We start from the raw sequence: 23851 nt of genomic DNA, 5'->3' as shown, positions 1-23851 counted from the left end.
AGAGCTGAAATAGAGTCGGATGCTTAACCAAGTGAGCTACCCAGGCACCCCAGCTTCAGGTCTTCTTTTAAGTCTTTATTATATTTTGAGTTCATTTTTGTTCGTGGTGTAAAATAAGGATCCGATTTTATTCTTCTGTGGGTGGTTCTTCAGTTTTCCCAGCACTACTCGTTGAAGAGGCTGTCTTGTCCCCTTCAGTCTTGGAGGCTCCCTTGTCAGTTACGAGTTGAGTGTGTATGTGAAGGTCTATTTCCGGGCTCTCGCTGCCAGCACCATACAGTTTTGATTACTATAAATTTGCAGTTAAGTTTGAAATCGTCATTGTTGTATTCTCTCAGCATTCCCTGAGGCTCGGCGCGGTCTTTTGTGGGCCAACGTGATTTTTAGGATTGTTTTCCTTTTTCTGGGGAAAATAATAAGGCCTCTGTTCTTACTTTCCTACCTGTTTTTCCTCCTTGGTTGAAAACAGTGACATCATTGGCTGTGGGGCTTGACAAAATCCAGAGAAGCATCTAATCTATGTGTTTTGTTATAACTTTGGAGTCATGTCAGTGATACTGAAAACCATTGACATCTGGCACATGATAACCTTTATTTATGGCATGGAAAGGATTTTGCCTTTTTCATTAAAGAAGCCCAAAGAAGAAATTACCTTTAGAGCCCATTTTCCCTTCCCTTTTTTGATAAACGGGTGGAAGAAACTGCTCTATAAAGCCTTATATTCATAAGCTCATGTGTAGTAGCACTTTGTGGGGAAACACATGGATATAAAGGGTTCCATGTTGCACTATTCACAAGGATATATTTCCTGAACTGGTGTTACAGTCTAGGTGGGCTGGAGGATGTCACAATTAGGAAAGCATATTCAAAACATAAAGACGTTCTAATTTTTCAGAAAACCCTGTAGACCGTAAACTGTTTGGATGGAAAAAGAAACATGAAGGGTAGTGCTAGAGAAAGAGAGACTCTCATCTGGTCTCAAGGAAGATTGGGAACTTGAGTAGGAGCAGTGGGCTGACAGGAGGAGGGGTCTTTTCCTTGGACCCTTGGACACAGGCCTGGACGCACCTTGCAGGACGTGATCTTGCAGGACTCGGCACGGCTTCGAGCACACACATCTGCACTTCTGGGAGGTCACATCAAGACAAAGAATGACTCGTTGGTTAATTCATTTAACGACCGTGCTCCTGTGCCGGGCGCTCCCGAGACGGTTTTTGTAACTTTCGTAACTTGTGAGGGTGACTGCGGGACGCAGCGTGTGGTCATACTCATGGTTAAGATTTCTTACGGCAAAAGGGCAGACAATGCAACATCGGCAAGGGGAAGGTGCACGAGGCCACGACCCGGGAGACCTGGCCTGTGCGGCCAGCAGTCCTGTCTCAGGGACGTCACGGGGAGCTCGGATTCCTCAGCAACAATTGTGACAACACGTGTAAAGTGCCGTCTACCAGGAGGACTCAACAGAGACTTGGGACTCCGTGTTTTTCCTGGGGCTGGTCGCATAGGCACCCTCCCCCCCGGCACTGTCCACACCTGCGGACTCCTGGAAGGAGAACGCGTGTTGGGCATCAGCTGTGCTGTCCACACCGGCATCCCGGGCACGGGGGCCCTCGGGGCTGCTCCAGAGCCGCGTTCTCGGGGCCCGCCGGCGGCCTCTAGGACGGGAGCGGTCTCAGGCCCCCGTGTTGTCTTTTCCGCACAGAGCCCGGGACCGTGCTGCGTGGATAGCGGTGGACGGTCAGGGTCCGGGGGCCGTGCCGCGTAGCTGATGTCGGAACATCAGTCCCTGCCCTCGTGGAGCTGGTTGTCTCCTTGGAGAAGGCTGCAGCTTATAAGATCACGCTAACCGAAAGGAAGGTTCCAGCGTGGGCCGAGGCCTTGGAGTGTCACAGCGACTAGAGGGAGGGCTCATGGAGCAGGGCAGTGGGTGCAGAAGGGGTGCCTAGTGACAGGTCTCCGGGAAGGTGCCTTTAGACTGGCTGGGTGCTCCTAGCCAGACAGAGAGCACGGCAGGGAAGGGGCCGCACCTGTAAGGAAAGAAGGGCGTGGGTGACAGCAGAGGCTCAGATTAGACCGATTTTCAGGGCTAGCCCATGACTCGGGCCGTTTCTGCTCCCAGATTTTCTTCCCACCCTCATATCAGAGTCTCAGATTGCGCGGTCAGGTGTTTCAATTTATAAATTGAGTTAAAACGTGTGACATAATTACACATTGGGGGGGTGACACTAGTCGGTGGTGATCCTGTTAAAATATATTAAGATCAGACAGGAGAGAACGGAAGAAACAGGGCAATTGTGCTTTGAGAGGTGAGTTTTCAGGACGCCCCGGGGTGGGGCTCAGCCGCTTTCGGGTCTGACTTCGGCTCAGGTCGTGATCTCACGGTTCCTGAGTTCAGGCCCCGCGTCCGGCACTGTGCTGTTGGTGTGGAGCCCGCTTGTCATCCTCTGTCTCCCTCTCTCTCTCTCCCCTCCCCTGCTCACTTGCTCATTTCCCTCAAAAATAAATACACATTAAAAAAGAAAAAGGCGAGTTTTTAGGCTTGTTATCTTTGTTCCCACCTCCATTATTGGCCCCGTGGCCAGTAGAAAACGGATCCAACTACTTGTCTGTGTTCATTTTCCCTTTTTATAGTGCGAGGGTGACGACCCATGTACAGGCACACCTCGTTTTATTGTACCTCACAAAGAATGCGTTTGTTTGTTGTACGAGTTGAAGGTTTGTGGCGACGCCGCATCCGCCAAGTTTACCGTTTTTCCGACGGCGCTTGCTCGCTTTGTGTCTCCGAGGCACGTTTTGGCAATTCTTGGCATACTTCACCCTTTCTCGTTATTACCGTGTTTGTTACGGTGATCAGGATGTTACCGTTGTAACTGTTTCGGGGCACCATGGAGGGCGCCCGGGTGCGATGGCACACTTACTCGATAACTGTGCTTTCTGACTCTTTCATGGACCAGCCGTTCCCCGTGTGCCCCTCTCTGGGGGCCTCCCGAGCCCCTGAAACACGGCAGGATCGAAATGAGGCCAGTTACCCCACACCCTACGGTGGAGTCCCACGTCCTTCACTTCACATCGCTTCCTGAGGAGGGCGTGTTGAAAGCTGAGAAAGGCCAACTGCTGGGCCTTTTGCATCCACCAGGGAGCCACGTTGTGAAATCAAAAGAAAGGTTCTTGGATGAAACTAAGAGTGCTGCTCCAATGAACGCGCAAATGATACGCAAGCGAAGCAGCCTTATTGCTGAAATGGAGAAAGTTCTCGTAGCCTGGATAGATGAAGTGAGCCCTGTTTCCCCTAAGCCGAGACCGGCCCAGAGCAAGGCCTTAATTCTCCGGACTTTGCTGAAGGCCGAGAGAGGTGAGGAAGCTGCAGGAGGAGAGTCTGACGCTGGAAGGATCGGTGCATGAGGCGTCGGCAAACGAGCCGCCTCCGTGACATCAGAGGTCCAGGTGAGGCGGCAAATCATCCCGAAGATGGAGCGGAGATGATTGATGAAGGTGGCTACGCTAAGTCTAGATTTTCAATGTAGACAAAAGTGCCTTCTGTTGGAGGCAGATGCCATCGTGGACTGTTGTAGCTGAAAGAAGTCGGTGCCCAGCTTCAGGCCGATGCCCGTTTACTGTTCCAGAAACCATAGTGTTGCGTTTCCGTTGAGCCTGATGCTCAAGAAGGTCAGGAAAGAGTTTTGTGGTTTTTTTTAAGTTTATTTATTTATTGTGAAAGAGACAGAGTGCGGGGGGCGGGGGGGGCAGAGACAGGGAGGCTGTCACGTGGGCTCTGTGCAGAGCCTGACCCGGGGCCTCAAACTCGGGCAAGTGTGAGCTCCTGACCTGAGCTGAAATCAAGAGTCGGATGCTTAACCGACAGAGCCACCCAGGTGTCTCAGGAAAGAATCCTTACGACATTTCAGGGTGCAGTTTAGGGGGGCGCCTGGGTGGCTCCGTCGGTTGAACATCCAACTTCGGCTCAGGTCATGATCTCGCGGTTCGTGGGTTCGAGCCCCACCTTGGGCTCTGTGCTGACAGCTCGGAGCCTGGAGCCTGCTTCCGATTCTGTGTCTCTCTCTCTGCCCCTCCCCTGCTCATGCTCTATCTCCCTCTGTCCCAAAAATAAACAAACGTTGTAGGGTGCAGCTTAGGAAGTTAATTTAAGTAGCATGAAGACAGGACCTACAGGGAGAAAGAGCTGCCTTGGCCGCGTGAAGCTGGTGGTTACATGCTCGAGTGGGAGAGGACGCGCGGGAGGTATTAGATCGTAAATGGTTTTTTGAATTTCTACTTGTAAAACCGCTTTTGCAAGATTTCCCAGGTGCTTGTCAGTTTGATGTGAACTATCGGTGAGGCTGTTGGACAGGCAGTCATGAGACGCTTTAAGAATGTAGCCGCCAGGGTGTATCTGATCCTTCCGGGACCTGTGCAGGCCATAGGTCAGCCTTCTGGACTGACGGTGAACATTTTCCTGCTTCTCCACTTCATCAGTAGGGCCCTTCAGAATGTACGGACCTGCTTTGCCTTACGTTCTACAAATGGAGCCATGAAACCTGAATGGCAGCACGTCTGTTTGCAACATGGTTTACTGAATACTTTAAGCCTGCTGCTCAGAGAAAGATTTTTTAAAAAATAGGACTGCTCGTTGATAATGTGCCTGGTCACCCAAGAGCTCTGATGGAGATGGACAGCCAGAGGAATGTTGTTTTCGTGCCTGCTAATCCAGCATCCGTCCTGCAGCCCATGGATCAAGGAGTAGTTTTGACCCTCGAGTCTTACTATTTAAGAAATATATTTCCGGGGTGCCTGGGTGGCTCAGTTGGTTAAGCGTCTGACTTCGGCTCAGGTCATGATCTCCCAGTTCGTGAGTTTGAGCCCGGTGTCGGGCTCTGTGCTGACAGCTCAGAGCCTGGAGCCTGCTTCGGATTCTGTGTCTCCCTCTCTCTCTCTGCCCCTTCCCTGCTCGTGCCCTATCTGTTTCTCTGTCTCTCAAAAACAAATGAACGTTAAAGAAAGAAAGAAAGAAAGAAAGACAAAGAAAGAGAAAGAAAGAGAAAGAAAAAGAAAGAGAAAAAGAAAGAGAAAGAAAGACAGAAAGAAAGAAAGAGAAAAAGAAAGAGAAAGAAAGAAAGAAATACACTTCCTAAGGCTATAGCTGCCGTAGATAGTGATTCCTCTGATGGATGTGGGCAAAGTAAACTAAAAACCCCGTGGAAAGGATTCACCATTCTAGACGCCATGAAGAGTATTCATAGTTCATGAGAAGAGATCAGAATACCAGTCTGATACTGGTATTTAATGGAGTTTGGAAGAAGTTGATCCAACCCTCATAGAGGACTTTGAGGGGTTCAAGACTTCAGTGGAGGCGGTGACTGCAGCTATGGTGGAAATAGCAAGAAAACTAGGATTAGAAGCAGAGCCTAAAGATGGGACTAAGTGGCTGGAGTGTCATGATGAAACTTGAACGGATGAGGAGTTACTTCTTACGGATGAACAAAGAAAGTGGTTTCTTGAGATGGACCCTGCGCCTGGTGAAGATGCTGTGAAGGCTGTTGAAACAACAACAGGATTTCGAATATGCTATAAACTTAGTTGATAAAGCAGCGGCAGGTTTGAGAGGATTGACTCAAATGTTTCTTGTTGTTGTTGTTGTTGTTGTTTACATTTATTTATTTGTTTATTTTTGAGAGACCGGGAGAGACAGCGTGAGCAGGGGAGGGGCAGAGAGAGAGGGAGACACAGAATCCGAAGCAGGCTCCAGGCTCCGAGCTGTCAGCACAGAGCCCGACGCGGGGCTCGAACTCATGAACCCCAAGATCGTGACCTGAGCCGGAGTTGGACGCTTAACCCACTGAGCCACCCAGGCGCCCCAGGATTGACTCAAATTTTGAAAGAAGTTCTGTGGGTAGAATGCTATTAAACAGAATCGTGTGCTGCAGAAAAATCGTCTGTGAAAGGAAGAGTTCAAGTTCGTTGTTATCTTGTTTTACATTTGAAATGGACACCAGCGCCCTAGGCTTCAGCGTGCACCGCTCTGATCGGCCAGTGTCCACCACTGATCGGTCAGCAGCCGTCGAGGTTGAGATATTTGCTTTGTTGTGGCGGTCTGGAACCAAACCTCGGTCTCTCCAACTTAGGCCTGTAACTACAGCTGAAGAAACAGATCAGATGTTTTCAAATCTGTGATTTCGTACTAATACTATTTTTGTTAGTTGCTCACCTACAAGAGATTGCTACTGAACCAATTCCCTGTGAAAATTGTAAATAAAGGGGAACAAATTAAGCATTTACCCAGTCTTGTTTATACAAACTGAATAGTTAACAAGGTGCCGTTTCTCTTTGTGATATTTCAGTTAATAAGTGAAGAACGCATTACAGGATTAGGAAATCACCGTTTTCAAGCCCTAACCAATTAGTAACTCTTGGATCATAGATGCTGCTAATGTCGCAGACAGAGAGAGACAGCCAGACGGTATAAGCCTTTTGACAGAAGAGCACAGCACCACTTTGAAACTTGCCCCCCCCCGCACCCCTCCCTCCCCAAGTTGAACCTCAGTTTGTCTCTAGATCTAACTTCAGTTTTCAGGAAACGCAAAGAGCAGATAAACATCGTAAACACCACCATAGGGGCACAGTGAGATAAACACAGACTGTAGAAAAGCATAGAACAAAAGATGTGTTTTCTTCAATAATAAATTATAATGGGGACAACAAAACAGATGGGATAAGAGAGACCTCGGGAAAATACCAAAGAACTCCAACTGTAGCATATAGACCTTACCAAGGTCTGGGTTCATTTAAGCTACTTAAAACAAACAGTGAAAAATAGGAACTTCAACATCTGGATGTCGGTGGTATTAAAAATAATGACTAATATCTCCATGCGTGTGATAATAACATTCGTGGTTAGAATAGTTGTTTTTCAGAGATAGACGTTGACATCTATGAACGTACTGAAATGATGCATGAGATTGTTTCAAAATTATATGAGAAGAGAGTGGGTGGGGGGCACAGATGGAAAATATTGGCTACGAGTTGATTATTGTTGAAGCTGGGTGTTGAGGACATGAGAGCCCATTATGTGTTTTCGTGTGGTTGTGTGTGTGTGTGTGTGTGTGTGAGTGTGTGCACGGGCGCACACGCGCACACACACGGATACGGAGTCTCCATTGGAAAAAACTGAACTTGTAGGTTGCAGACAGCAGTAACCAAAAGGGTGGTACGACGAGAGGCTCGTGAGATTTCTGCTGAGATGAAGGAAAGTAGTGTTTGTACTGGGTTTAAAAAAAGATGAAGAATGAATGGGACTGATCTTAGCATTTCGTCCCTGATACTCTGCATTACCACTGACGGAAACACGGCGAAGCTAATCCTTTTCGTTATCACCCTGTGGTCCCCTAATAAAATACCGAAGTAGGAGGAATCCCTGTGGCTTCTACCTGTGTGTCTGTTTCTTGAGAAGAGTTACTCGGCACCGAAAGAAAGCTGTTCCTTATCTGTTCCTCAGGTTGTTGGCTCAGTTACCACCGGCCACGGAATCGACTGTCTTTACAAATCTCCTTATCAGTCTTTGTTTTGCTCTTTGTTACCTGCCTTCAGGTTCAGTGCTCCAGCTCACCGTTCCATGACCCACTCTGCTGTTTTCGCGTTGGTTTTGTTTAGGTTGCAATCCTTCGTGGCGTCTTCGGTGGGCGGTATGGAAATAAGGAAATTCATCCAGCGGTCTCTAACTCCGTGCGCACGTTCAGTGTGTCAGGGTCTTTGTGCTTCCCCTTCTGTCTGCACCCCTGCCCCAACCTCTGCCCCTCAGCACCCCTGCCGGAGAATCCCAAGCAGGCTCCACACTGTCATCGCAGGGCCGGACTTGGGGCCCCGTCTTACAAACGTGGTCGTGACCCGGGCTGAAATCAAGCTTTGCTTGCTTAACCCGCTGAGCCACCCAGGCGCCCCGTGAAGTATTTTTTATGTACGTTGTTTCAAAGTTGCACGTTACTTGGGGCGCCTGGGTGGCGCAGTCGGTTAAGCGTCCGACTTCAGCCAGGTCACGATCTCGCGGTCCGGGAGTTCGAGCCCCGCGTCAGGCTCTGGGCTGATGGCTCGGAGCCTGGAGCCTGTTTCCGATTCTGTGTCTCCCTCTCTCTCTGCCCCTCCCCCGTTCATGCTCTGTCTCTCTCTGTCCCAAAAATAAATAAACGTTGAAAAAAAATATTAAAAAAAAATTGCATGTTACTTGTAATCTGTGGGATTCCTCGTGTGGAGTTTTGGTGGCAAATTTGTAATCGTTGGATGCTACTGTGTGCTAAGGACCGCCCTGGTCTAACCTTCTGGCTTTCACTGGGTTTATTCGCAAAAAAACAAAAGCAAACAAATAAAAAACAATAATTTTTTTTTTGACATAAGCGGAACGTACAGGCCATGGGAAGCTATGGAAACATTAAACCAAAGTCAGAAACCAAACAAAAACATCCATACATGTACCACTTTCCAAGAGTGGGGAGTTGTTATTTCCGTATCTTATTCTGGGTTGGTCCTGTGTTGGCCCGAAGGTTCTTTGCAAAATTGGATGTTGATAGCAAGTAAAGGTGGATAAAACGTTAGAAAAAAAGTGAGGGAGGTTGCTTTTGATGGCTAAGGGCCTGGAGTATACATTAAATGCTACGATAAAAATGGAAGTTTAGGGGTGCCTGGCTGGCTCAGTTGGAGCGTGCAACTCTTGATCTCAGGGTGTGGGTTCGAGCCCCACGGTGCGTGTAGAGATTACCTAAAAGTAAAATACTGTAAAAAATGGAAGTTTTAGAAAATCTGGAGTTTTAATGGTAGAGAAATGAAACGTTACAAACCTGTGATTAGAGCCTCTAGACAAATGTAAACATTGGCTTCATACAGGTAAAAAAAACATCATTTTTGGTACCGTTCTTGAATGGACCGGGCAGAAATGGTGTCTGTGAATTGATTATGTTATTGAGTTGTTGTAATGACCCATGAGGTAGATTCTGTTATTATTCCCATTCCCATTTGAATCTCATTCCCGTGCAAATAGGAAGCCAGGCTGAGAGGTGAGGCACTTTGCCCGGGTCAGCAGGTGAGAAAAGGAAGCTAAGTTGTGCCCGTACTTTTGATCGCCAGGCCATAATGCCTCCCGCTACCATGATGCCCCTCTTGCTGAAGGAGGTAGTTATTTTCATGAGATGTGATTGGTAATTTGGGAAGAAAATTGTACTCCGATTTTTTGAGACCTTTGAGAGGTAAAGCCAGGTGATACTCTTTGGAATCCTAAATGGCATTTCCAGCCAAAACGGCGTGTGTGACCTGTCATTCCTTCTCCGTAATTGAATACAGGATTTGATGAACTTTTTTAGCCTAGATGTTTACTTAGACGCCGTAACTCATTTATGACTCAACTGATCTTTAAAAATTTAGTTTTGGGGCGCCTGGGTGGCGCAGTCGGTTAAGCGTCCGACTGCAGCCAGGTCACGATCTCGCGGTCCGTGAGTTCGAGCCCCGCGTCGGGCTCTGGGCTGATGGCTCAGAGCCTGGAGCCTGTTTCTGGTTCTGTGTCTCCCTCTCTCTCTGCCCCTCCCCTGTTCATGCTCTGTCTCTCTCTGTCCCAAAAATAAATAAACGTTGAAAAAAAAAATTAAAAAAAAAAATTTAGTTTTGAGTAATTTATACAAAAGAAGAGTCAAGGAGTGGGGAGTTATCCTCTGCCTCCTGAAGGGCAGTGTCTACGTAGATTGTTTGGAATTCTTCTGAGTGGTTATTTGTTCTTCTCTGTTTATTTATTCAGTCATTTATTTATATCAGCATGGACTCTGGGGCCGTCTTAGTCCATTCAGGCTGCTATGATACCACAGACCGGGTGGCGTCTAGACAACAGAAATGTATTGCCTACAGTTCTGAGGCTGGAAGTCTCAGGTCATGGCACCTGCTTGGTTGGGTGAGGGCCTGCTTTCAGGTCACGGACTTCGTGTATCTGCGCGCGGTGGAAAGAGTCCAGGGGTCTCTGGAGCCTCTTAGGAAGCGAGAATCCCGTTCATGAGGTCCCACCCTCATGGCTGAGGCATTTCGCGGAGGCCCCACCCACTAGCGCCATCACCTTTGGCAATTAGGGTTTTAACACAGGAGTTTGGAGGATGGCACACAAACATTCAGCCTCTAGGAAGGGTTATTATTTCACTCTTTGGATTATCATCCATGGCTTTATTTTGCTACTCAAATGGCTCCCCGTTTTAATAACTGGGGACTCTTTCAATCAGCTTTTGTATCCTTGACATACCCCATCGTTTTGCGTATAACTCCCTTACTTGACGGCTCATCTTCCGTATCTTGTGCACTGCTCCTAGACTCGGCCATTTCTCCAAGGAGCTGTGGTTCCTTTTATTGGGGAGTGGTATTAGAAGCAAAGATCTGGGTGCTACGTGAACTTGTGGGTACTGGCTTATTGTTGCTTCTAGGCCCTCTCAGCTAACCTAACGAGCAAATGGACGTATGTCTACTGACCTGAGTGTATATAGAGCCTACCTACCAGTATTTGAATGTGTAAGCATCTCTGCCTGTGTTAATTTAAATAGGAGTCCATACTGATGTGTCGAACTCTAATCCGTTATCCCATAGATCATTCTAGACTCCTCCTCTTGCTTACTCTACCGCTGAGAAGCCTCATTCCCACCATGCACTTATTTAATTGTTCAGTTCCGGGATAAATGACTCGTGGTGTGAGAATTGTTAAATTCTACTCGATCAACTCGAGTACATGCACTCCGTGGAATTTCTTTTGCTTTTAGTCTTACAGACTCCGCTCATTTCTCAAGTTACTTAGCTCAGCACCTTATCCCCCCTCTTCCTTTGCTGAGGTGGTTTCATACATTTGTAATGCATTCAGATTCTTTGGCCGTATGCTGCCTCCCATTAGACAGCCTGACTTTTCCCAGTGTTTTCTTAAAATTTTACTACACCTGTGAGTTCTGATGAATACGCCCTTCCTCACCATCAGAGGGTCATGTGGGGTAGTTTTCTCACCCGCAGAGATGCCGTGTGCGTCTTTCTCCCTTCCCTACAGCCCTGGCAGCCGTGGGTCTCTCTGTTCTCTCCGGCTGTAGTTTGGCCTTTTCCACAGCATCGTATAATTAGAATTACACAACACGCGGCCTTTGCGCACTAGTCCTTTGCACTTAGCAATACGCGTCGAAGCCTAATCCATATTTTTTCGTGGCTCGTTGGCACATTTTCTCTTTAATATAAATAATATCTCATTGTGCGGAGGCGCCACAGCTTGTGTGTCCACTGCCCTGCTGCAAGACCGTTTCGGCACCTTCCATTCGGGATGGCGGTGAATAAAGCTGCTGTCCGCGTTCACACGCAGGTTTTGTGGGGACGTAAGTGTCAGGTCAGCCGGCTAAGCACCTAGTAGTGTGGGTGCCAGGTCACACGCTAAGATCGTATCTGGCTTTGTAAAGAAGCTGCCAGTCTTCCAAAGTCATTCCCGTTTTGCATTCTCACCAGCAGCGAATGAGGAATGTCAGTGCCCCGTATCCTTGCCAAAAATGATAGTCCAACGTTAGCCATTCTCACAGGTGTATATAGTGGGATCTCACTTTTAACCTCACTTCACGAAGGACAGATGGGCATCTTTTCATGTGCTTATTTATCGTATCTGTATCTTTTCCGATGAAATGTCTGTTCAGATCTCGACTCAGTTTTAATTGGGTTGCCTGTTTTCTTCTTGTCGAGTTGTAAGTGTTCTTTGTATGTTTTAGACACAAGCCCTTTATTTATTTATTTATTTTTTTTTTAATTTTTTTTTCAACGTTTTTTATTTATTTTTGGGACAGAGAGAGACAGAGCATGAACGGGGGAGGGGTAGAGAGAGAGAGGGAGACACAGAATGGGAAACAGGCTCCAGGCTCCGAGCCATCAGCCCAGAGCCTGACGCGGGGCTCGAACTCCCGGACCGCGAGATCGTGACCTGGCTGAAGTCGGACGCTTAACCGACTGCGCCACCCAGGCGCCCCAGACACAAGCCCTTTAATGTCATACGCAAGATGGCAAACAGGATGGGTATCGTAGTGCAGTAAGATGAACGGAGACCACCAGGAGAATGAGTCAGTGCCGACTTTCTATTTCCGGCCTGGGTCTCTGGGACACTGGGGAGCACTGGCAGCAGAAAAGAGGAGAGCTGAGAGTTGAAACCACTTTGGGAAGAAGGGGATGGAGGTGACTCACTTCGTTTCGAGTCCAGATGGAAGAATGTCCAGGGACCAGAGATCAAAAATACATTAGGGTTCCTGCTTCACATTTTGCTGTCATCGTCCTAGATGAGCGAGGAGAAAGCTGAAGTAAGGAGCAGATAGGAAGTTGGGACAAGAACAGTCACAAAAGTGATGAAGTTTTAGGAAGGAATCAAGTGTCAGACATGAACCGCTGTGAAGGACCAAAGGACACCGTTGAAGAGAGTGTGAAATTTGCATTGTCTGTCTTCTTGGAGGTCAAGTCAGCCGTCAGTTTACTTCAACGTCCTGTGCCTTTTGTACCTGGGGACTGTGATTTATTCTGTCAGGAGAGCCCCCTCTCACTTTATTGAGTCTTATCTTCAGCACCTGGTAGAACTTCTCAAACTGAATTTTACACAACGGGGACTCTTTTGCCCCCTGGCCAGACAGGGTCAGAGTTTTCTTTTGTCTAATACAACTGTGTAATTATACATCCGTAGCTATCCATCTGTCTGTAGCGTAAATTGACTGTTTTAGTAGTGAATTCATTGAAGAAATTATTTGCCTTCTCGACTATACCATTCTCTCGAAGCATCGAAGCATCGTAGGGGTTGTGACTTTAGTCCCCGGCAGAATTAATTAACACATGTTAATTCTGTGGCTGGTCTGATGTCGGGAACAGGCAGCTTATTCCCTGGAGTCATAAGGATATGCTTCCTTTTCTTCTTTTGGTCAACTGAAAGTACAATTTTCTATTTCCTTTTCTATCTGACTGTCCCTAAGGATGGTAATTTATTGAGTAATTCACAGAGGGGACACGGTAGTGAAAAATAATTGCCGTCACAGATTTACAATTATTGACAGCCTGTCTGTGATTTGGAGTTGGCTGATGAATGGCGTACCAGCACGAAGCACCAGTCTCACAACACACGATTTTGTGTGTTCAGCATGAAAATGTGCAAAAGCACTTGGCCTGAAAATCCCGTGTGTATATTCAACAGTTGTTATCAGACCGAAAATTGATTTCACTGACACTGACCACATAACATGGAATAGCAGGGAACAGTTGATCATCCTGAGCTGATTGTTGTTAATACCATTGGATTCCGTGCCCGAGAGAAAGGATACTTTGTGCCGCCAACAACGAAAGACGTGAGTTTGTGCCGCGAACACCTTTTTAGCACCTCAACCGCACCAGTATTATATTCTCCTGTTCACTTCCCCTCCTTGAGTCTCACTCACCTTGAGTATTGAAAGCAGTGGTTACTATTTCCAGAAAGATCTGAGTGCTTGGTGAGGCTTCCCTGCACAGCACGGGAGCACAGTGCCGGCCCAAGTACACACTGAAAGGTGCTGTTGGAAAGCAGCTGTGTAACGTGATGTAACGCCTGTAGCTTAAAAAAAATGTTTTTTAATGTTTATTTATTTTTGAGAGAGAGAGAGAGAGACATAGCACAGGCAAGGGAGGGGCAGAGAGAGGGAGACACAGAATCCGAAGCAGGCTCCAGGCTCCGAGCTGTCAGCACAGAGCCCAGTGCGGGGCTCGAACTCGTGAACTGTGAGATCATGACCTGAGCTGAAGTCAGACGCTTACCCGACTGAGCTGCCCAGGCGCCCCATGTCTGTAGTTTCAAGTTGCTAAAGTTTTAACTTTTGCCATTTTTACTATTTTTTTTTATACTGGCAAAATATACATAACCTAAAACTTGCCATTTTGAACATTGCAAGTGTATAATTCATTGGCATTAATTACACTCCCCGTGTGTACTGTGACCATGATCTCTGTCTCCTTCTACAACTTTGCCTTCCCTGGAAACCGATTAAGTAGTAAATTCCCCATCCTCCCCTCCCTCAGTCCCTGGTAACTCCTAATCTACTTTGTCTCTGTGAATTTGCCTGTTCTAGGTAGTTCATAGAAGTGGAATCCGAGGATATCTATCCTTGGTGTTTGGGTTTTTTTATTTACCATACTGTTTTCGGGTTTCCCCTGTGTTGTAACATGTATCAGGACTTAAGTCCTCTTTGTGGATGGATAATATTCCATGTATGTGTACACATCTTTGTGTTCTTTTTATATTTCAGATCAATCTTAGCATAACGGGCCATTTTTCTATATGTTTGATGCTCACAGAGGTGTCATCCAGGTTAATGTTACTCTTTTTAATTCTTTCCCAGGTCTGACAGATGAAAAAGTGAAGGCGTATCTTTCCCTTCATCCCCAGGTGTTAGATGAGTTTGTATCTGAGAGCGTTAGTGCCGAGACCGTAGAAAAATGGCTGAAGAGGAAAAACAACAAACCAGAAGGTAAGATCTCATTCGGATCGAGCGGGGATTGTTTTCTAGTTTACGGTGACAAAAACAAACAAACAAAACCGAGTGTTTAGTACATGCTAGAAAGTATAAAGTAGACAGAATTAGCATTTTTAACTCTGTAAAAGTTTGACTGTGTTTCAAAAGATAAAAGAAGTTAGAATGAGAGGAAATAAATCCACTGAAGTAAGATCCTTGGCTACAAAAACTTGGCAAAGGACTTGTGAAAATTGATTTGGATATGACATGTTGAAAATGCAGAAGGTACTATTAGCCTTGATTTTGTTCAGCAGTTGCTATTAATGATTATGCAAATGTTCTTTATATTTCAAAAACGTATTTATATTACTGCATTTTGCAAAGAGAAATCATTAAATAATTTTCACGTGGACACAGTAGGAAGAGAACTCTTGACTTTGCGTTAGACATTTTGTTCACACTCATGAACTTAAGATGCTGTTATATTTATGACAAAAGAAATGTGGACTCAAAAGGGATGGGAAGTGAAATAAATTTCCTCCCAAGCTGAACATGTGTTAATATATTGGATTTGAATATTGTGGCATAGTTTTAAATGAATTTATATTTGGCCAAATAAGACTTCGTGTTTCCCAGAATGTTCTTCTTATAGTAGAAATTTATATTACATGTGATTTCGACTCTATGAAGAACTTTTATGCTAGAAACAAATATATGCTATTTTTTCTGGAAATTTATTTAGTGTAACAGAATGCCGTAAGTAAAGCTTATAAATGATCATTATTAAGATGTTATGCTGTTAGATCTGTGGCCCTCGTACGCTCCTTGGGCTGAGTTTCCTCTAATTTTCAAAGTGTCTATAATTTTCTTGCAGAGTTTTTATAATAAAGAAACCTTTACAAAAGAGAGCTTTTGACATTGAAACACAAATTAGATTTACAGTACATGTACGTGAGTCTGTGTGTGTGTGCGGATTGAGAGGGAGAGAGAAATAGAAATAAATTGCAGAAACGAACGTAGCATTTTTTTTTGAAAACAATCACAGCTTTTAATAGTGAGAACAAAGCTTGATGTGGCATATTCAGCTATAACATACCTCAGACATTTGGAAGCAGTCTGAGATGTTTGACGCTTTGAACGTGTGACTCAGTTGTGTTTAAGGCACCTCATATAAAGATGCAGATTTCATCAACTTGCTGTATAATGATGGATAATAATATAGTGCAAGAATAAGGGATATTTACGAGATGGGAAATTGAGTATAGGGCTCAGAAGATGACAAATCTTGCGTCGCGTCTTAGTGTTACAGTGATGTTGTTAAACGACCCTTAGATTTTTATAACTATTTGGATGTGCCATTCCGTGTCTTTCAAATCTGTTTTCTGTATTAGTTAATCCAAATACTACTTTACACTGTTGAGTACATCCACTCAAGAGGTAAATGATTATTGAGAATAGCAGAGTGGAGCTGAAGCAGTGCTCCCTTGTACCTGAAGACAAAATTGTCCTCACACAGAGGCCATCTCGCTTGGTGGCCCCCCGGAGGGCTCAGGACCACTGCTGGGATCAGGAACCAAGAGAAGCTGAATGCGTGTGACCTGGGGCTTCCCTGTAGCGGTGGGGCCCCTGCAGACAGGCTGCGCGCAGCTTAGGGTGGAAACACTACAAAGGAACCTTTCATGGTACGCCTGCCTGCCTGCCGGCGGCTGGGCCCCTGCGCCCCTTCCAACTGGGAGAACCGTCTCGGGACTCAGGACGCAGCCCCTGCAGCCCCTGGCAACCCAGGTTTAGGGCTAACCCTGTGGGCGTGGCCTGAGGACAGCCCCGCCCACGTGTGCGGAACTACTAAAAGCCAGTTCCGGGTCCTCGTGTCTTGTGTGTGATTCTGGATTAAGGCTGAAGCCTTGTGTCTCTTCTCCATCGCGCCCTTGCTCTTTTTACAATTTTGTGTTCTCCTCAACGAGGCCTCCTTCTCCTTCCAAGGGGCTTCGTGGGAAATGCTCGGAGGAAGGACATTTTTGTGGAGAGGGCTTTTGGGGGGGGGGGGGGGTGGGTATTTCTGTTTCCACGCCAGACCCGGGAACAGAAAGCGTGAGAGACAGGAGTTCTGGAAGAATATTATTGAAAGTCGGGCCTGTCCGGATCGTTTCCCTTTGTGTCAGTTTAGTGAGAGAAAGCGGACGGAGGGAAACCGTGCTTTATGCACAAGGACTCGGTAAACGCTCACGTAGCTTATTTTTCAACCACGGATAAGCCGGCCTCGTGTGGAAGTGGTCTACACTACGGGGAGGTCACGTGAAGGGGTGCGGTACTCCGTTCCGAGAAAGGCCATCTGCGAAATTTCAGATTCAAGCGAATGGGTGAATACCAGATGACGTCTGCTTCTCACACGTCCGGCTGGCACGCTGCTTGCAAGCGGTTTTGTCGCGATGGCGTCACGATGACGTCACGCTGTCCAAACCGCTGGCCTTCCTTCGTGCACGTGCTGTTCTATCGAGCGCCTTGCTCGTTCGGGGCTCAGAGAAGCTGAAGACGGAGTGGGGGGCCGATTGCCCCGCGGCGGTACTCCCGGTGCACCGGGTCTGCGTGACCAGGGCGGCTGTAGCGTCCGGGGTTTTTGCGGGTGTTGACCGTTCACATCTGCCGGCAGCGAGCGAGGCTTACGTGGCCGCCTTCCCTTGCTGGGTCGAGGGTGATCCCCGGACGGTACCGGTGAGCCCCTGGGGGGCACTGGCCGCGGGAGTCGCAGTTACTTGTGTATCCCTCGCCGGCAGCACCCCCGATGCCGCGGGGAGGGGCGCTCTGAACGTTTTGAATGAACGAACAAAGGAGGGTTGGAGTCTCAACCTCCGAGTGGCCACCGGTTGTCAGTATTGTGCGTGGAACCAGAACTACTTTCATGCTCTTCCTGTCTCCCCCTGCTCGCTGGAAAGCTTCCAGAGGGAAGGGATTCTATAGTGTGATTTGTAAATCCCGCCCGGTGCGTTGTCTTTTCGTGTACGTAGCAAACTCTGTAAAGCGCTATTGAGATTCTGGATGGTTAGGTTTCCGGCGAGTTGGTGCTCAGACCAGTCGAAGAGAGTCGTAAGTTTCTGCCTCCTTCCGGTTAGTCTGACCGAGGCTGGACATAGTCCAGGCCCGGGGGCTCTGAGCCAGATGGTCTGCAGAGGGGTCCGCCCCACAGCCAATCGCTCTGCTCTGTGTTGGCAGAGAAGGGGGTTGGGGAAAGCCGAACCCCCCAGTGTCTTCAGAGATTGACATTTTCAGACTCTGTACTGTTACTGTTCTCAGTTTGATTTCCCTGCTTTCATAACATTTGCATTTTAAATGCGCAGAGTTCTATCTGTACTTGCGAGGCAAATTGCCTTTTGGAGGTGGACCTCGGATCCAAAATCCCAAACAGGTGGTTTTCAAGCGATGCCGGGAATTGGAGGTAGGGGTTCTTTCTTTTAAAACTTTAGGTTCTCATTTAGAGAGTGTATAAATATTCCCTGAAAGTATCGGGGACTGTACCCGTAACTCACAGCCATACTTGGATTTGGGAAAACTTTCAGGAAGAAAACAAAGTTACCTAGGTCATGAATTGAGTTGTTTTACTAAATTTTGTGCTTTTTGTTAATTTTTACGCAAGGTACATTTGACAGGCCCAGCTGGTACTCATCCAGACTTAGATTACTAAACTATTTAACATCTCCACAAGTATCAAGGCAGAACTGTCAAAGTGATAAATCAACGTTAGGATACGATGAAGATCCTACCCTTTGCATTTCCGGTGGGAAGGTTCCAAGACGGAACACAGTTTGACGTCCCTAATGCCATTTCAGTATTTCAGTTATGCTCGGGAAGAATCCTGAATTACTTGGACTCTCAGCGATGTCCCCTTTTGGCTTCTAATGTAAAAAACTTAGTTCTACGTTAGTAAAAACGTATGTACAGCCAGTATGACTGTATTTGGCATCTCCTGGTATTAGAATAATATTTAAAATACATGGGCTTTGTTTAAAACCCCCAAAACGTAACTGTGATATTCGTATTCTAAAGGGAAGCTTTTTGGTATTGAAGAGGGCGATTGATTGAACCCAAGTCCTTTAAGAATCATGAGTAGCAGTGTCTTTTATGTCCAAGAATTTGTTACTACTGTGTTTATATGTCTGAAATATCAAATAGCAAACCATCTCACCGTCAGTGTGCCCATACATGTCCAATAATTAATAATGAAAACATTGGTGCTGTCACCTGCCTTAAATATTTTCAACAAATACATGAATGGCTTCCTTTTTTTTTTTTTCCTCAGAGGATGGAGTTACTCCATATTTTTCACCTCTCCATGATTCTAGAGATGGAACAATTTTCATTCAAATAAAACTACTAAATACTTCTTACCTAGAATTAGTGAGATTTCCATCCTGTCCCCTAAACCCACTATATGCAGCCTGAAATGCAGATTCAGGAGCATTAGTCCTGCTTAGCGTGTAACAGATGGTTTCTGTGCTAGTGTTTATAATGTCGCGGGATATTAAATTAATGGGGCATGAATTAGTTTGCCAAGGCATGCAACGTTAGAAGGTTTTAGTAAGTAGGACACTAATAAATTACGTGTTAACTATTAGTCCATATCATGAATAAGGAAAAACCCACATCATTGAAATGGTTTACTTGGAACTTCATTTCGTGCACTTTCTTCTCCTTGAAATTGCTTTGTGTCGATTATGGAAGTTACGTCTTCACATAGAAATTTCATATCTCGGTCTTTTTATTTTCTTTTTTGGAATGGAAACAAAATGTGTTGAATGCCTTGATTTGCATTATAAATAATCATAAGTTCACAATCTGGTTACTAGAAGGGGGATAAAGTTCATTTGCAAAGAGTTACTTGATGTATTCCATGAATTCTGTTAATTGTTCATCTGAGTGCAAAGGTGTATCTTTAATATATTCTTTTTGAGAGTGTTTGGGCTCTGTAGCAATCTAATCAAGTTGATTGGGATTTTGATAATTTTAAAGATTAATTCAGGTCATCACACATTGTTAGTGATTATGAAACTAGTTCAAATAATTTTAGTAGCTTTGTTACAAGCTAGATTGATTTCGGAAGCAGTTTTTGCAGTATCTGTAAAGTTCCTACCACCGGTACCCATTATTTGTACATTCGACATCATTACTGCATTTCCTCGGCAGAAATTTTGTTTATAAGTGATTCTAATGAACGAAAATGTTATGAGCTAGTGGATTTTTGAAAGTACTTTATTTTCATCGGTGTTTCTTTGAGTAAAAATCGTATTTTCTGATTGTCCATGTAATAGAAAAGGATGTTGAATTAAAATTATTGCATCTACTTAATAGAATGTATTTCAACATTTAAGTTGATGTTTTACTTAACACAGGTTTTTAAAACTCAAATGAAAACTTGTGAGAGATGAGTGGTATAACCATTTCTCAGTTTTTGAATCTACTTTTTAAAAGCTGCCCGAACGTTTCACAGTGATCTAGATTATTTGATTAAAGATTGAATAATAATTTCTAGTTGAGTGGCCAAGTTGTAGCTGGAATGTGAGCAGATACTACTTATTTCCCTAACCAATGATTCAGTATGCCGATTAGCAAGTATTTCTTGAGGGGCTCTTGGATGGCTCAGTCGGTTAAGAGTCCGCCTCTTGATTTCGTCGCGGGTCATGATCTTGGTTAGAGCCTGCTTGGGATTCTTCTCTTCCTTTGCCTCTGCCCCTCTCTCATGCTTCTGTTCTCTTTCTCTTGAATGAATGAATGAATGAATGAATGAATGAATGAAATCCTGAGTACCTACTATGGGAACGTAATTAGAGAACAAGGGCTAAAAACTTGCTCCCTCGAAGGTCACTTTCTGATAGGAGAACACAGATAATAAACACATAATCAGAGAGTAAGATCGTTTCAGGATTTGTTGGTGTGGATGTTGGAAAACATGTAGCCCAATGTCTAGCAAACAGAAATTTTTACTAGAAATAAATTTGCTCGAGATTTTAAGATGCACATTGTTTGCTTTTAGCTAGTCAGGTGGGGCCTGTGGATTAAGCAGATGCATCTATTTGCTGTGTCCCGGGGTCCTGGTGAGTCACAGGAGCCATGTTCCTTGTGTGTACTGTCCTTAAGGGACGCGTAATCTTCTGGTGTGGAAAGAAGGTACTGTGAGAGTACAGCAACCGAGGCTGTGTAATCCAGTGTTGAGTGGTGCAGTGTGGGTTTTCAGGACCATGCTGGGAGAACCGAGGCCACTAAGAGGTGTGCAGATTGAGAAGGCTCTTTGTGGGCATTGGTTCTTCATCGAGGCCACCGATTCTCTGGTGGGATTCCCACATCACCGTGGACATCCTCCGGGAACTAGTTAGAAATGCCATAGGCCTCATCTCACTCAAAACCCCCGGAGTCAGAAACTCCTGCAGTGGGACCTAAAATCTGTGTTTTGATAAGCCCCCTCAGGTAATTCTAGTGCAAGTTTAACATTTGAGAGCCCCCGTCCTGGGCACGGAGGGCCTGGGCACGGAGGGCCTGGGCACGGAGGGCCTGGGCAAGGGCGAACGCGGTGCTGGTGTTGGCTGGTAGCATCCAAGGCAGGACTGTGGGGCTTGCTGTGGTTTGCTTCTGGGATAGCCTGGGAGGGAGGGTTGGAATATTTTTCGTATTTTAAGAGTGGGGAGAAGGGAGTGTTAAAATGTTTTGTCTTTCTGCTCTCATTTTAACTGGTTATTCATGTTCCACATTGACTGTAATAGGAAAAGTGGAAAAAAAAAAAAACCCCTAAAATAGGTGTTTTAATTGGTAGCTTCACTGAAGCATGGTGAGTTGCAGAACAGGATATAGTGCTGTCTTTTACAAGGTAATAATCATACATATAATTGTGTAGACGAAGAGCTAGTTAAATATGTCATTGTGGTTGTTTCTGGATTTGGGGGATTTATAAGTTTATATTCTTGTATATGTTGCTTTTTTAATAAAAAAGAAATAGAGTAAACATCAGAAGGAACTTCTAGAGTTTCTTGTATGGAAGGTTTTTCCCCAGGTTTCAGTCATTCTAATTCAGTTTACACCAATTATCCTCTGCTTGTTTGATTACTTTTCCATTGCAAGGTATAATAAACAATGTATATTTCCCAGTCCCTTATTGGCTTTTCTCTGCATTTTGCTTCTCCCTCACTAATATGTTATCATTGGTCATTAAGACTGTTACATAGGAAGTTGGTGGCTGAAATGGGGTCTAGAAAAACACACAGCTCAATTTCTGTCCCAGGGTCATCATTTTTGGTTTAAAATTCATTCATTTTACTAAAAGTTACCAACTATCTACTGTGTGTTTTGCAGTTGCTAAGCACTGGACATGAATTCAGTTGTAATGGAACGTAGTGTTTCTACAGGGGGCACAAAATGAAAAGTTTACAATTTATTCTCTTAGTGACTTTCAAATATACCATACAGCAATGTTAACTATAGTCATCACGTTGTACATTACATCCTTATAATTTGAAGTTTGTAACTTTTGACCGGTTTCACCCAGTCCCTCCATCCTAAGTAAATTATATAACATGCTAAGGTTGAAAGCATTTTCTCTAAGATCAGGAACAAGACAAAGCTGTCCGCTCTTGACACGTCTATTCAATATGGTACCAGAAGTCCTAGCCTGAGGAGTTAGGCAAGAAAAAGAAGTAAAATGTATCCGATTGGAAAGGAAGAGGTAAAATGTCTCTATTTGCAGATGGCATGATTTTATATACAGAAGGTCCTAAAGACCTCCACCAAAAAATTATTATTAGGTCTTATCAATGAATTCAATAAAGTTGCAGGACACAAAATTAATATGGAAAAATCAGTACTGTTTCTATACACAAACAACAAATTATCTAAAAAAGAAAGTGATGCCATTTATAGTAATATCAAAAATAATAAAACACTTAGGAATACATTTGCTCCAGGAGGCGAAAGCTCTGGTCTGAAAATTACAAGACAACTGATGAAAGAAATTGGAGAAGGCACAAGTAAATGGAGATTATCCTGTATGTATAAGTTGGAAGAATTAATACTGTTAAAATGTCAGTACTACCAAAAGCCATCTGTAGATTCAGTGCAATTCCTATCAAGATTCCAATGGCATGTCTTCACAGAAGTAGAAGAAACAAACCTAAAATTTATATGAAACTACAAAAGACTGAATAGCCAAAGCATTCCTGAGAAGGAAGAATGAAGCAGGAGGAATTACACTTTCTGATTTCAGGATATATTAAGCAAAACAGTATGATACTGGCATAAAAAAAAAAATAGGCCAGTGGAACAGAATAAAGCTCAGAAATAAATAAGTATATGAGGTCAACTAATATTTCACAGTAGAGTCAGTTATACTCCGTGGAGAAAGGACAGTCTGTTCGTTAAATGGTGCTGGGAAAATCGGACATTCACATGGGAAGAGATGAAACTTGACCTCTATCTTACACCATTCATGACAGTTAACTCAAAATAGGTCAGAGATTTAAATGGAAGACCTGAAACCATAAAACTTCTAGAGGAAAACATAGGAAAAAAGTTCCTTCACATGGGTCTTGGCAATAATATTTGGATAGGACACCTAGAGCACAGCAACAAAAGCAAACATAAATAAGTGGGACTACATCAAACTAAAAAGCCTTTGCACATCAAAAGGAAAACTCACCAGTGAAAAGACAACCTATGAATGGTAAAACCATCTGTGTGATAAGAGGTTAATATCCAAAATATATAAGGAACTCATGTAAGTCAACAGCAAAAGAAAAAACAAAAACAAAAACAAAACATGAAACAAATAATCCAATTAAAACGGGGCGAGGGACCCAAGTAGACATTTTTCCAAAGAATATATAGGAATGGCCAACAGGTACATGAAAAGATGTTCAACATCACCAACTAGGGAAATGAAAATCAAAACAACAGTAAGGTATCAGCTCTTGCTAGAATGGCTAGCATCAAAAAAGAGAAGAGACAGGTCCAAAATCTTTGGGATGCAACAAAAGTGGTTCTAAGAGGGAAGTTTATAGCAGTACAGGCCTACCTCAAGAAGCAAGAAAAATATCAGATAATCAATCTACCCTCACACCTAAAGGAGCTAGAAAGGGAACTGACAAACCCCCAAACCAGTAGAAGGAAGGAAATAATAGAGATTAGAGCAGAAACATACAAAATCGAAACTAAAAAACAAAACAAAACAAAACAAAAAAAACCCACAATAGAACAGATCAGTGAAATCAGGAGCTGGTTCTTTGAAAAGATCAACAAGATTGATAAACCTTTAGCCAGACTCATCAAAGAAAAGAGAGAGAGGGAGCTCAAAAAGCAAAATCAGAAATGGAAGAGGAAAAATAACTGACCCCACA

General features: G+C 44.7%; 1 protein-coding gene across 1 annotated transcript in view; it reads left to right on the top strand.

The window, feature by feature from the left end:
- PDE10A (phosphodiesterase 10A) overlaps window positions 1–23851 on the top strand; it is a 305028-nt gene that overhangs the window by 105794 nt on the left and 175383 nt on the right. Inside the window, exon 2 of the mRNA XM_047093138.1 lies at window positions 14367–14495. Coding sequence (XP_046949094.1) covers window positions 14367–14495 — 129 coding nt within the window. The remainder of the gene's footprint in view (window positions 1–14366; window positions 14496–23851) is intronic.

Source organism: Lynx rufus, unplaced genomic scaffold (assembly GCF_022079265.1).
Source record: "Lynx rufus isolate CCGP_SWC_20201006 ecotype Redwood Valley unplaced genomic scaffold, mLynRuf1.p SCAF_32, whole genome shotgun sequence".
NCBI lineage: Eukaryota > Metazoa > Chordata > Mammalia > Carnivora > Felidae > Lynx > Lynx rufus.
Note: the sequence above shows the minus strand (reverse complement) of the source record. Positions and strands in the feature narration are given on the sequence as shown.